General features: G+C 45.0%; 1 protein-coding gene across 1 annotated transcript in view; it reads right to left on the bottom strand.

The window, feature by feature from the left end:
• prex2 (phosphatidylinositol-3,4,5-trisphosphate-dependent Rac exchange factor 2) overlaps positions 1-15,292 on the bottom strand; it is a 198,951-nt gene that overhangs the window by 13,551 nt on the left and 170,108 nt on the right. The window contains exon 38 of the mRNA XM_079805796.1: positions 4,192-4,294. Within this exon, the coding sequence (XP_079661922.1) occupies positions 4,192-4,294 (103 nt within the window). The remainder of the gene's footprint in view (positions 1-4,191; positions 4,295-15,292) is intronic.

The following is a 15,292-nucleotide window of genomic DNA, read 5'->3' as shown; positions in this document are numbered from 1 at the left end:
GTCTACAGACCTTTTTTTCAACAATCGCTTCTCTAAAAATATGGTTAACTCATTTTAGCGGTTCAGCAATTTGGTGTTTATACACAGAAACTTCATAATGGAGCAATTCGTCAGTGTCCCTTTCCTTCCCTCAACGAGTTCCAGGCATTATGATGGATGAGTCTCTTTTAAGTCTCGCTGTGAGGTACGAATCACGGTGAATAATAATAAATAGCCAGCCAGGGGGAGCTCTGACGACAGTCATTCATATTGATATTCATAAAGTCATTTTGGAGCCCGGACTGGCGCAGGTAAGGACTCATCACCCACAGGCGGTCCAGAATATAACATAATATACAGGCATTATGAATTCAGCAGATTTAAAATAAGAGGTAATGCTGAAATGCAAATATAGGCTGTCATAAAAAAAGTATGGCTTTAGCCTAGTATGAAAGTTAAATACAATGTGTTACTTATAGAGTCATTTTGCACATACATTTTAATGACCTGACCTATGAATGACTATTTCTTTATGCATTGGTTTTTATTAGCTTCTTGCTTCATATTTTAACTGAAACATCAAGTGAACAAAAAGCTCCTTAAAAACAAACATTACAATTTATTAAAACCACCGTGAATTTTATAGGCTTACATATAATTCAAAATTATTTAATTGATCATTATTAAACTATTCTTTCATTTATTTAATTATAAATTATTATACTCATTTAATATAATAATACAATTATTAATAATACATTTATATATGCATCAATATATTATTAATACTTTAAAATCAGGTTAAATACATAAATAAAAATTGCTTTATTTTATTATTACTTTTAATATTAAAAAGTAATAATAAAATATTATTATAAATTATTGATTTACATTTATAAATAATTTGCATATATAGTATATCAATCAATCAGTAATTTATAAACGCATCAATTTATCTATAAAGTATTTATAATATATTTATAAATATTAAAAATGTATTCTATTTGAATTAATTACATTTTTATTCATTTAAAATCACTTTAAATTCATTAATAAAAACGTATATATATTTTATAAAATGTATCATACTTTATATAATAATTCCTTTGTTTTTTATTGATTTTAGTACTACTTTTATTATTAAATAATGAATAATTGCTTCACAGCAGAAGTGAAACACATGGAACAATAATTTATACACATATATGCAAATCAATAATTTATCTCTGCATCAATTTATTATTAATAATCCACATATAAATAAAATATACTTTATTTTACTAATATTATTATTTTTACTGCTACTTTTATTATGAAATAATATGTGAAAACATATTATGCACATAAAATGTGTAACACACACTGGCCGACCCAACAGATGAGGAACTAAAGTACTCTTCTGAAAGTTATCGCCCTCAAAGTGACAGAGTTACAGTCAAGGGCTCTCTGGTCTTTACCTCTCATGACTTTACCTCTCATGAAGTTTCATTCCTTCTGAGCTGACACAGCAACTGTCCTAGCCTTCTATTATACAAGTCTCACACTGCTTAATGATATAAAAAGAGCAGACCCTGTCAGTTTCATCCATAACCTCGTGAAGGACGCTTCAAGGCTGGTCTGAAAATGGGTAGAAAAAGACTAACAATCTTCCACTTTCTAAATGAAAGGTAGGGAGAGTTCATTGCATGAGCGTATTTCCTCCTGCTTCCAGGCTAACACGAGGGAGGAAGAGCTTATGCTAATAGCCATGTAGAGAGACCAAAATGAGAGAAAGCAAACCAAGGCAGTTAAGCTTGTTACATTTCCCAAAATAATTAAACAGGCCTTTGATAAAAAAAATAAATCCTTCTCGAAATGAACACGGTGGTCTAATGTTTGAATTTTTTTGCAACTGTAATTCCAAATAAATTAACTGGGTCAGTAAAATTGAGAAAACATTCAAAGCAGAGGTAGATATTAGCCCATCCTTTTTCCTTTCTTTTTTTTTTGCTGAAAATGGCACTTAAAAATTATAAATACATTTTTCCAGTAGAAACTTTAATTTATCATTTAGATTATGGATGGGCAACTTCGGTCCCAGACATTTCTTCAACCTTGTGCACTTTTATGTCCCAGAGAATGATTTTTTTTTAATTAAAACTAACAGGTTTCAGCTTTTTAAAAATGTAGTTATATGAAGATCACATTAAAAATGACTTGAGTGAAAAGTGTAATTGTCAAAATTTAGCAAAGAATATTTCATTTTACATAGGACACAATTCTAGCTATGAAATTAGTAATTTTCATCACAAAATGTTTTAAAACACATTTGAGATGTGGTGGAACTGACACCATGTTGTGAATATTCATGACTTTTCAAAAAATGATAATTCTCACGTGAAGTTTGGGGTCAGTATGGTGTTTTTGTTGCTGAAAAATTAATACTTCTATCCAGCAAGGATGCATTAAATTGATCAAAAGTGACAGTAAAGACCTTTTTTTTTTTCTTTTGAACTTCTATTCATCAAAGAAATCAGCATATTAGAATGATTTCTGAAGGATCATGTGACACTGAAGGAGTAATGATGCTGAAAATGCACGAGAATAAGGTACATTTTAAGATATATTAAAGTGGTTAAGACATGGATTTTTATTTTAATATGTTCCTATGTTCCTTGTTTTACTTATAATGTCAAAGAAGTTTTTTTGCACAAAAAAAGAGGCCTAAATGAAGCGATTAAGTAGTGTGTGACATCAATACACATACAATACAACACTACAATATCCAAACGCGCCATTATTGGAGCTTGGTTAAATGCTTTGTTTATAATGAGGAAGACGTTCTAGGCTATGAAACTTGCAGTGTGTTTTAATGGTACAAAGACCTCTCATGCGTCAAAAGGAAATGAAGGAAAATTAGATTTCTCATGTCATAAAAATTTTATATTAACTTTATAAGTTATTACTGTCAGGAACTGAGAAATTGAAATTTCCATGAGCTTTAGACATTTAAGATGTCATCATACTATAAGAATATAAAGTTTCAGAACTGAAAACTTCCTTGTTAGTCCAAAAACAGCTTTTATTGTAAACAAGCCCAGCGAACAATTCCTTGTGGAATGTGCCTATCTATTATAGGTGAAAGACCGCCTCTGCAGATGAAGATCAACGCCTACTTCCTCATTGCAATTTGGCCCTGCCCACTGGTGTGGTAGTGAGATGACGAGGAGAGAAGAGCAATACAGGATCACTGGACAAAAAATAACAAGACCTTCCAAAGGATCCTAATGCTATGTGGTTATTTATTTTCAACAATGTGAATGTCTCAGTTGAGCATTATTTATTTGTATTCGGTACATTTGACTGTGGATTCTTTGGTAAATCAGTCGCAATTTCGGCGCAGGCTATGCAGATAAGGACTCGACAGTAATGCGACAACATGTAAGTAACTGTGTTAATTCTAATGCCTGATCTGTGACCAGTGATTTCTGATATGCAATGATTCATGTACAGTCAGATGACATTTGTCTGTGTCAGTAATTCAAACCAGTGACTAAACAGTCAACTTCACATTGTGTCTCTTAGTAGGATGGAAATAATCTGTTATTTAAACTGTGATTAAATTATATATAGAAAGCGATCAAAGAATGCTCCCTTTGCAATCCCTGGAGCTGTCAATCAAACAGTATAGTCCCATACAGTAGATCTAAATATAATGCTATAATCAACACTTTTCACGATTGGTTTGAGAACCTTGAGAGCTGTAATAGTAAAAACATGCTAAAACATCTCGAGAGCGTTCCACATGTAATACTTAGCTATTTCACATGCAAAGATGTCAACCAATCACAGCAGAGGACATATACACTGAAGTCTCACAGCAGACACGTCCCTTCAAACAGAGCGTTCAAATCAGAGGCTAAAAAAATGCCTTTTATTTATAAATTATAAAATTTTTGCACCACAGGAAACATTATAAAACAATGCAGATATTAACCTCTTTAAATGATAAAATATATTAGTTAAATTGCAATAATATTTTACAATATTGCTGTTTACAATTTTACAATTTACTGTATTTTTGATCAAGTTAATGCAGTCTTGGTCAGACTTGGTCAGACTAAAAAAGCTTTTGAGCGGTACTGTATATAAATTTTTGGACACTGTTAGTGGACAAATGAAATAAGCTATGGAAAAAAGTGGGCTAAAGAAATATCCAATAACAGAACATACCTGCTTCCTCATGACGTCAGTGGCCTGCATGATGCATCGTGGGGGCAAGCCGTGATTCCGGGCCAGAAGAATGGCCTGTTCCAGCGTGACACTTAGCGTACAACTGCAAGACAGGAAAGGGCCGCATTTAGCACCAAACACTCCACATTAAAAAAATCTGAGCTGTTTATCAAATACATTTAGTACTTCATAAAGTATTCAGATGCTGATTAGAGCAATAGAAAAAAATGAGGGGAGAAATGATAAACAGATTTCCCTTTCGTTCAGTCACTACGACGTACGTTAGTGACTAACGAATGGGGGTTTCGCTTAGAAGCCAATCATCTTCATCGTATTCAACAGCGCCCAATGGCAGTGCCAATGCCATGGGCATGCGGAATTTGCATGCGTAACTCCGCCCCACCTCGTGGGTATATAAGGAAGTACGCTGCGAACATCGCATTATGTTTCTGCTTTGGAGCCAAGAGGATCTCTTCACTCCTACAAGCCTGAATTCTGAAGTCTTCTCTTCAGTCTTCGAGAGACCAGCGGTTCTCCAGGGTGTTGGTGTTACGGCGCGTTCCAGCGATCTCATGCTGCCTGCCTGCTGATCTGTGCAGTGATCTGCAACAGCTGTGTGTGTGTTTCCCTGGGCGCTTCGGCACTCTGCAGAGCTTTCCTCTCACAAAAAGAGCTTGCGCGTGGCACGTCTTTTTCAAGACGGTTCGCCCGTGCACTTCCGGGTGCGATCGATCTCCGTTGCTGTCTATGGGCACATTCACTGCTCGATGTGTTTGGGCTTCAGCACGTTCGGGCAGTGTTTGTGGATGCGTCATGTTCCCACTGCGGGAACGTGACCATCGCGATGTTGCGGTCGAGACTCAGTGATCTCCGTGAGGAGAGAGAGTCCCCTCTGCCACACCCCAATCTACCGTCTCCGAGTGAGGCGGTACTTTGGCTGGTGGCCAGGGTGACCTGAGTGCGGTGCCGTGGTATTAAGAACCCCGACGATCATTCCTCGGGCCACGCCCCCTCTTGCACATTGCTTAAACCCGCGAGTGTTGGACTGAAACAGCGGCCCGTCTCTGACGCCTCGTTCGTTTCGTTCACGCTCCAGATAGCAGTGAGATGTCGATCGCCGCATCCCAAGGTGGGCTGGAGTCCTTTGGGGATGACGATTAGGAGTTGTGCTCCGCCTCCGGGTGTGTCAGCGCTGCCTGATCCGACCTAAGGTTGACAGCCATGTTATCTCGGGCAGCCGCGAGTCTCGCGCTGGTGTGGAACTCCGCCCAGTCGCGAGTGCTCGTGGTTGCGCGATTGGTTTTTGGGGACGGCACCCGACAGCTGTTGGGCCCCGCCCCCAATGCCTTTCGCTCCCGAGGTGCATGAGGAGATCACGCGGTCCTGGAAGTCCCCGTGCTTCCCGCGATCGTTTGGTGGCCTCCTCCACCTTCTCTGCCCTTGATGGGGCCGCGGCCTAGGGTACACTGGGGCCCCCTCACCCCCACTGTTGAACTCTCTGTTGCGCACTACGGTGTCCACAGAGGGCTTGACGTGGCGTGGTGTGGCTGTCCTAAGCACCCTCCCAAAGCCTGTGGGCTCGTCTACTTCGGTGGCGTGGTCCTGCAGAGCTACGGGCAGGCCGCCGCCCCGTTGCACATGCACAAGGGTGGAGCCGACCCAGGGCTCTTCATTGAGCTGCGTGCCGCGACTGATCCCGCCCCCGGGCGGTGAAGGTGGCCACACGCTCCCTGGGTCGGGAGATGTCCACAGCTGTGGTCCGGGAGAACACCTGGCCTTACCTGGTGATTTGGAGGACGTTGAGTGGGCCCGCCCCCTCAACTCACCCATATCCCAGGCTGGCCTCTTCGGCGGCGCGGCTGGGAACTGCGCCCAACAGTTCTCGGCCGCCCCAGAGCAGACTGAGGCTGTAACACGTACTGCCCCGGCGGCCAGCTGCTGCACCAGCCGCCGGCTCAGTCGCCTCAGTCCGCTCGCCGCCGAGGGCGCCCTCCCTCCTCCCGCCCGGCCCCAGCAGCAGCCTTCACCCGGGCCGCGCCGTGGAGGTGGTTGAGGATGACGCCCAGTCCGCTCCCCAGCCTGGTTAAACGCCACGCTGGAAGTGGACAACTCAGAGATGGGTTCCAGTTCTTCCCAGGGGATGGTAGCAGGGCCTCTCCTTCCCCCGGTGGAGGGCCGGGGGAAAATCCTTCCGCTGCTGGCCCCCGGGCTAGCAGCGCTTGGGAAGAACTCATGTTCCTGTCTCTGAGAACCCAGAGACCGGTGATGACAGTGCGCGCCACCCACGGGTCCCGCCACTCGCATCCCTCTCTGTCGCCAGCCTCCTGGCAGAGCAGACCCCAGTGGAACGCGCGTCCTTCCCTGGTCTCCTCTGTCAGGACGCAGCCGTTAACCGCACCCCCACACCGGGACGCCCAACAGCCTCCCTTGTCCGGGTCGGTAACGCTGCATCGCTGCCCCACTCCGGGTACACCTGTAGTCCGATTGACCCCGCTGGTGCAGTTCCTGGGAGCCTGGCTTCAGATTCCAGGGCTGTCCCGCTGGGTCGCGAAGACAGTCAGGTGCGGCTACGCGATTCAGTTCGCGCAGGTTCCTCCCCGCTTTCGGGGAGTCCGTTCCACTATGATCGGGGCTAATGCCCCCGTCATGCGAGCGGAGGTTGCCACCCTACTGGCGAAGGGTGCGATCGAACCTGTCCCTCCAGCCGAGGTGAATTCCGGGTGTTACAGCCCGTACTTCATTGTACCCATAAGACCGGTGGGCTTGACCGATCCTGGACCTGCGCGTCTTGAACCGTTACCTCCACCGGTTTCCGTTCAAGATGTTGACAGCGAAACGCCTTTTCGAAAGCGTTCGTCCAGTCGATTGGTTGCAGCGATCGACCTGAAGGACGCCTACTTCCATGTCTCCATTCTACCTCGACACAGACCGTTCCTACGGTTTGCTTTCGAGGGGCGGGCATATCAGTACGCAGTTCTACCATTCGGGCTATCTCTGTCCCCTCGCGTCTTTACGAAGATTGCCGAGGCAGCCCTTGCGCCCCTTCGGCAGCACGGGGTTCGCATCCTGAATTACCTCGACGACTGGCTTACTGGGTCACTCTCGAGAGCAGGTTTGCGGACACAGAGATTTGGTGCTCCATCACCTAGCCCGTCTGGGCCTTCGGGTCAACTGGGAGAAGAGCAAACTTTGCCCCGCGCAGAGGATCTCTTTTCTCGGTATGGATCGACTCGGTCGCCATGTGCGCGCTGCTTTCGAGCGAGCGCGCGCAGTCTCTGCTGACTTCCCTTCGACAAGTCGAGGGCAAGAGTGCGGTTCCACTGAAACTGTTTCAGAGGCTCCTGGGGCATATGGCATCTGCAGCCGCGGTAACGCCGCTCGGATTGCTTCATATGAGACCGCTTCAGCACGGGCTACGCGATCGAGTCCCGAGATGGGCATGGCGGTCTGGCACGCTCCGGGTACAAGTGACTCGGGCCTGCTTACAGACTCTCTCCCCGTGGTCGAACCTCAGCTTTCTACGGACCCGAGTGTCCTTAGAACGAGTTTCCAGGCATCTTGTTGTATCAACAGATGCATCATCCACGGGCTGGGGTGCCATGTGCAATGGACAAGCAGCCACGGGCTCCTGGATAGGACCCCAGTGCCTTCTGCATGTCAATTGCCTCGAGTTGCTGGCAGTACGGTTCGCCCTGCACCGCTTCCGAGCGTTGCTGAAGGGTCAACATGTACTAGTCAGGACAGACGACACGGCCGGGCGGTCTACGCTCCCGCCGTATGTCTCAACTCGCCCGCCATCTCGTTTTATGGAGTCGGAAGCATCTGAGGTCCCTTCATGCTGTCCACATCCTGGGAGTCCTGAACCGTGCAGCCTCGAGCTCTCACGGCTTCAGCCACTTCCTGGAGAATGGAGACTCCATCCCCAGACGGCCCAGCTGATATGGGAACGGTTCGGTGACGCACAGGTAGTCCTGTTGCCTCCCAGGACTCTTCCCATTGCTCCCTGTATTAATCCCTGACCTATGGTCGGCACGGATGCACTGGCGCACAGCTGGTCGTCGGGGCTACGCTATTATGCGTTTCCCCCAGTGAGCCTTCTCGCACAGGTACTGTGCAAGATCAGGGAGGACAAGGAGCAGGTCATGTTGGTCGCCCCGTTGGCACGGCCGGACCTGGTTCTCAGAACTGCTACTCCTTGCGACAGCCCCTCCCTGGCCTATTCCTCTGAGACTCCTCAGAGACGGGGCACCGTTTGGCACCCGCATCCAGCGTTCTGGAAGCTCCACGTGTGGCTTCTGGACGGGACGCGGCTGGTTTGAGTAGCCCTCCACCTGCGGTGGTCGCTACCATCACTTCCGCTAGGGCAGAGTCTACACGACACCTCTATGCGTTGAAGTGGGACCTCTTCGTCACATGGTGCTCTTCCCGCCAGGAAGACCCCTGGAAATGCCCGATCGGGTCTGTGCTTCGTTTCTCCAGGAGGGGGTGGGACGAAGGCTGTCTCCTTCCACCCTTAAGTGTACGTGGCCGCAATATCTGCCTACCACGATCTCCTGGGAGACAATAAGGTAAGTAGCAGCACGACCTGATCATCAGGTTCCTGAGGGGGGCGAGGAGACTGAATCTTCCTCGCTCTCCTCTCGTTCCCTCTTGGGACCTCTCAGTAGTCTTAAGTGCTCTGTAGAGGCCTCCCTTGAGCCTTTGCGGTCGGCCGAGATTAAGCTCTTGTCTATGAAGACGGCTCTGCTGACCGCATTGGCCTCGCTTAGAGGGTCGGGGACCTGCAAGCATTTTCGGTTGACGAAGCGTGCCTTGAGTTCGGGCCGGCTAACTCTCACGTGATCCTGAGACCCCGGCCCGGATATGTGCCCAAGGTTCCCACCACTCCGTTCCAGAGATCAGGTGGTGAACCTGCAAGCGCTGCCTTTGGAGGAGGCAGACCCAGCCTTGGCATTGCTCTGTCCAGTACGCGCTCTCCGCGCCTACGTAGACATGACGCAGTGTTTCAGGACCTCAGACCAGCTCTTTGTCTGTTATGGTGGAGAGCGGAAGGGAAGTGCTCTCTCAAAGCAGAGGTTGTCTCACTGGATAGTGGACACCATTGTTTTGGCATACCAGCAGCAAGGCCGACCGTGTCCCCTTGGTGTGAGGGCACACTCCACCCGGAGTGTGGCCTCCTCTTGGGCTCTAGCGCATGGCGCCTCGCTAACAGACATCTGCAGAGCTGCAGGCTGGGCGACACCCAACTCATTCGCCAGATTCTACAATCTCCGAGTGGAGCCAGTGTCCGACTTTGTACTCGCCCCCCCGAGGGGCCGGTAATGGACCACGCTCAGGTGTCTTCGCTTGCTCGCCATTCCACTCCCATGACTGGATACGTGCGATATTTCCTCAGGTGAGCTCCCCGAGAGCCCTGAGCTCCTCCAGCACTGTCGACGCCGACATCAGTTCAGTCTGCCCTTTCGAGCCCAGACCCTCATGTCCGGCCAGGTGCTCCGTGTGCATGGTTCCCCTCTGGCGACCCCCACACGAGTATTCCCACCGTAAGCCTCCTCAGTGAGCAGGTGTCTTTCCCTTGGCAAGTCCCTGCCACCCCTAGGGTTAAAAATCCACCTTCGGCTGGTACCCTAGAGATCTTCCATATGCAACCCTCAGCGGGTCATATGTGTATTCTCTAAGTCCTCCCTACGGTAGGCACCTTGGCATTCCCTCACTGGGATATGCTTCCCAGTGTACCTTGGTAATCCTGTGATAAGTGGGAGTCCTAGGGCCTTAAGTGGCGGGATCTCACACTTACGCAGGGCACTGGATGACAGCTGAGTGGCGCTGTTTTACAGGTTCCCCCATTCGTTAGTCACTAACGTACGTCGTAGTGACTGAACGAAAGGGAACGTCCGGTTACGTATGTAACCCTCGTTCCCTGAGGAGGGAACGGAGACGTACGTTTCCTTAGCCACGTCAGCTGTGCTGCCTGGAACGCGGAGTTCAGTCTTGGCTCCTGCAGCAGTAACATAATGCGATGTTCGCAGCGTACTTCCTTATATACCCACGAGGTGGGGCGGAGTTACGCATGCAAATTCCGCATGCCCATGGCATTGGCACTGCCATTGGGCGCTGTTGAATACGATGAAGATGATTGGCTTCTAAGCGAAACCCCCATTCGTTAGTCACTAACGTACGTCTCCGTTCCCTCCTCAGGGAACGAGGGTTACATACGTAACCGGACGTTTTTTCCCCTCAAGTGTATTGAGGGAGGAAAATCTGTCTTTAATTTCCCTTTATCAGAGATCACTTTCCGCTAGCCATGTTCTAATTTAATTAATTATGCTGAGATGCTTTTAATTAATAATTTAATTATAAAACAGAGAAGCTAAATAGATAGGACTAAATTCTGATTACAGCATTGAGGAGGAGGAGGACAGATTCTGGCTCTACTAGGAAAGCCGAGGCATTTAACAAGCTTGTGCGGCCCAGGCTGGTGTCTCATCTGTCTGTGCCAGCGCCTGGCTAACATGAAGACCTGTCAGATGTGCTGTCATTCCAGCGTGATGAAGCATGACATGCACTTTCATTCTCTGAGAACATGTGTCTGCCACTCACGTCCCATTAACATCTGAACAGACAGTCAAAGGGCAGCGTGGCCAAACAGGTGTGAGAGTCATACACAACTGTCCCAAGAGACCAATAAACAACCCCCAAGGTGAGCTATAAGCATGTAGTCTCTAAAAGAGGCACAGACTGTGACCACTTGATAGGAGTGGGAAAGGAGCCAATCAGGACAAAAGATCTGATAAACAAAATCATCCCACTTAAGAGGGCAATATAACTTTATGAGCTACTACTAGACATGTCGATGCACAGTGTCTGGGTCAATAAGACAAGACGGCACCTCACAGTCCTTTCCATAACCATCTGATGTACGAGTCTGGAAAGCACCTCCTCAACCTAATAATTTCTAATCTAAACATGAAACCTTTACAGCCCACTCGCAATAATCATGAAAATGACATTAGATAGTAAAAACACTAGGCTGTGCATAGAAATGAACTCATTATACCAGTTTATTAAATTGTGCCAGTTTAGATTAGTTCAACACATTAAGTTTGGCTGTCTTAACATATTAAACTATATAATATAACTAAAATTAAAGCTAAATAAATAATGAAAATATCATATAACATAAAATAAATATATTCATTATTACAAAAAATATAATAAAAACTATAGCAACCTTAAGTTAACTATATCCATGAGCAAAACTGAACATTTTTATTTAGTTTAATTTAATGCATTCACTTTGGCAGTACTAAAATTCTAAAATTATAATGAAACTAAAACTAAAATATAATTAAAAAATAAATAAAAACACTGAAAATTCTGAAACTCAACTAACATAGAACACAAAATAGAATTAAAAACTAAAATCACTAAAAACGTAATTCAAAACTATAATAACCTTGTTTAGTAGAAAGTTATATGTATATCTGTAATCAAAATATTTGTATTTATTTATATTATTTTGTAAGAATGGAGCCCCACACATGACATTACTAATATGTCAGCACGTTTGACTAATTTGTTCCCTCGTTTTTAGTAAATTGCTTGCAGGATATAATAATTTGTTCCTTTGTTAGTTAAATCAAAACGAGGGAACAAATTATTATATTGTGTACACTATTAATTAAAACGAGGGAACAAATTATTACATGGTGTGCACATTTTAATTGTAATAGAGTTTGTTGTTATGGGAAGGAGGAGGCGGGAACCGGCGACATTTAAAATACTTTAATCAAATAAATAAACAAAATGAAAGTAAAAGCGACAACTCCCTCACGGATTACTGCCGCGCACACACATAACAAAACGTAAACAAAACACAGTGTAAAGTCCAGGCCTGGTCCTCTATCGTCCTTCACTAGTGTCGTCCTTATGTGCCTCCATGCTCCCTCATGAGAGGACTCGAGACGGGTGTGCCTTGCAGGTGACGCTCATTCTCAATCATGCGCAACGATCTCGCTCGTTCCTCCCACGTCTCTCGCTCGTCAACCTCGCCACATACCCCTATCGCCCCTCGCAGGCCGGGGGGTACACCCGAGACGCCACCTACACCTACTAAATTCCAAAGACTATAATCAAATAAATAAATAAAATGAAAGTAAAACCGGCAGCCCCTCACGGTCGACTGCTGCATACATACATAAACAAACATAAACAAAACACAACTTAAAGAGACCGGTGTGGCGCGCAGCTGGCGCTCATTATCACTCGCCACTGGCCCGCTCTCATGGTCCCTCGCCTCGCTGCTTGCCACATTAATAAAATGAGGTAACGAATTATATCATGTGCACAATTTACTTAAAACGAGAGGACGAATTCTTAATTTTTGTTCCAGTGAAGGAACTCTTAAAGGGTTAGTTCACCCAAAAATGAAAATTCTGTCATTAATTACTCACCCTTATGTCGTTCGAGACCCGTAAGACCTCCGTTCATATTCGGAACACAAATGAAGATATTTTTGTTGAAAGCTGATGGCTGAGAAAGGCTTCAGATAGGCCTCCATTGGCATTCAGTACACTTATACTCCCAAGACCGATAAAAGGCACTTAAAATGTCATTACAAAGTCCATCTCACCACAGTGACTCTACAATAATCTTACGATGCGACAACAATAGTTTTTGTGCGCAAAAAAAAATCAAAATAACACCTTTATCCAGCTTGTTATTGCCTTCCGCGTGTGCCTCCACGACGCATGCGCGAGAATATGACGTAGCGCCGGGGCTCGGGATTCCATGAAATGCACACTCTAACCCCATTTTGAGCACTACGACGAGACCTAAAGCACGATCAATGTAGAATCCAACAGCTGAGATACGCGCGTCTTCCTCTGATTGTAAACAAATCACTTCTGGGTCATCTGTCCGAACGCCGGATCTGCGTCATATTCTCGCGCATGCGTCGTGGAGGCACACACGGAAGGCAGTAACAAGTTGGAAAAAGGTGTTATTTTGATTTTTTTTGCGCACAAAAACTATTGTCGTCGCATCGTAAGATTATTGTAGAGTCACTGTGGTGAGATGGACTTTGTAACGATGTTTTGAGTGCCTTTTATCCGTCTTGGGAGTATAAGTGTACTGAATGCCAATGGAGGCCTTTCTCAGCCATCAGCTTTCAACAAAAATATCTTCATTTGTGTTCCGAATATGAACGGAGGTCTTACGGGTCTCGAACGACGTGAGGGTGAGTAATTAATGACAGAATTTTCATTTTTGGGTGAACTAACCCTTTAATGCTTCAGCATACGAAGACATTTTGGACAATTTCATCCTCCTAACTATTTGGGAACAGTTTGGGGATGGCCCCTTCCTGTTCCAACATGACTGTGCACCAGTACACAAAGCAAGGTCCATAAAGACATGGATGAGCGAGTTTGGTGTGTAGGAACTTGACTGGCCTGCACAGAGTCCTGACCTCAACATGATAGAACACTTTTGGGATGAATTAGAGCGGAGACTGCGAGCCAGGCCTTCTCGTCCAACATCAGTGCCCGACCTCACAAATGTGTTTCTAGAAGAATGGTAAAAAATTCCCATAAACACACTCCTAAACCTTGTGGAAAGCCTTCCCAGAAAAAATTAAAGCTGTTATAGCTGCAAAGGGTGGGCCAACTCCATATCAAACCCTTCGGATTAAGAATGGGATGTCATTAAAGTTCATGTGTATGTAAAGGCAGGCATCCCAAAACTTTTGGCAATATAGTGTATATATTTTTGTCTGCATGTCATGCAGGACTCTGTACAGTTGGACTGGAGAAATGTTTAAGTTTTGAAATGTACAGTGTTTTCATAGCGCACTGAACTCCTTTATTTAGAAAGATCATGGAAAATTGTATTTCTCAAAAGCTATATGAGGTGCTGTACAATGAGCCGTGTCTGACCTAATGAGACAAATCCAAATGACCAATCTAAGCATAACAACGTACTAAAACAGAAAAGTTTTTCCTTTGCATTTCTCGCATACATGCGCATGACATCATCCTTTTCACAAATTCACGTTTTTGTAGTATACACAGAGCCGTTATTGGTATCATTTTCAAAAACTCTTCAGGCCCCCAAAACACTGTTGTCATGTAATGTACGACTACACAGAATCCGTCAAAAAGATATTTAGTTATTGAATAGCTTGTCCACTGTCAAACTGTCTAAATCCATGATGCATCAGCCTGACATTTCCATCTCGTTTTTGTGATATATACATACTTTTTACCGGCAGAGGTGTCAAACGTGTTATCTGTGAATTGAATCATTCAGTTCTTCTGAAGTGAGAACAGCACTGACCTTTGGCTCAAGAAAAAGGGATTTTCTTAGTTGATCTCCGTATGCAGATAGTGAAAAGTCTAGCTATCATATAATAATATATGAAACTTACTGGGTGATGGATTTGTTTTCTGAGCCTTTTGTAATAAGTGCATCTGAATTCAATGCTTGTTTCACTCCTTGATTGTTTGCCCTTGGCAACAAATCGGTTGCTTTCTAGCAAACTGCTGACTAAGTTGAAATACACCTGAAATGTATTTTACCCTCAATTGCATTTCACAGATCGATTTTCTTGATTTATAATAGAGAAGAAGAAAAAAACATCATACAACAATTTCAGTCACCAATCACCAGAGTTCCTCACATTGGCCATTGATATTAAACATTCATGGTCATTTTAAACTTCAAGGACACGTCATGACGCAGCAAAGCGAGGTGAATCTCACTAAAGTGTAGGCTTGATTCATGTCTTTCCGTTACGCTGATAGACACACACATACTGAGTGTCAAGGGCACCGCGTGACCTCTTAACTACACCTCGATATTGATCCTTCGCAGTGTTTTACGGCTGATTGAGCTGTCTCGTCTCTTCTCGGCCGTAACATTCCTACTGTTACTTAATTGCTTGAGGGAATGTTCAAACGTAAGCGTATAGACCCTTACACACTCACGGCATACGTCACTTTGACCTCCAAATGACAATCATTGAAGAAAGCATCACAGAAGAATAATTTTATGAGGTTATGAGGTTGTTAGCAAGAATGTGGGAAGAGCACACCGTGTAAGC

Source organism: Gobio gobio, assembly GCF_949357685.1.
Source record: "Gobio gobio genome assembly, chromosome: 23".
In the NCBI taxonomy this organism is placed as follows: domain Eukaryota; kingdom Metazoa; phylum Chordata; class Actinopteri; order Cypriniformes; family Gobionidae; genus Gobio; species Gobio gobio.
This window is presented reverse-complemented; position numbering and strand designations above follow the sequence as displayed.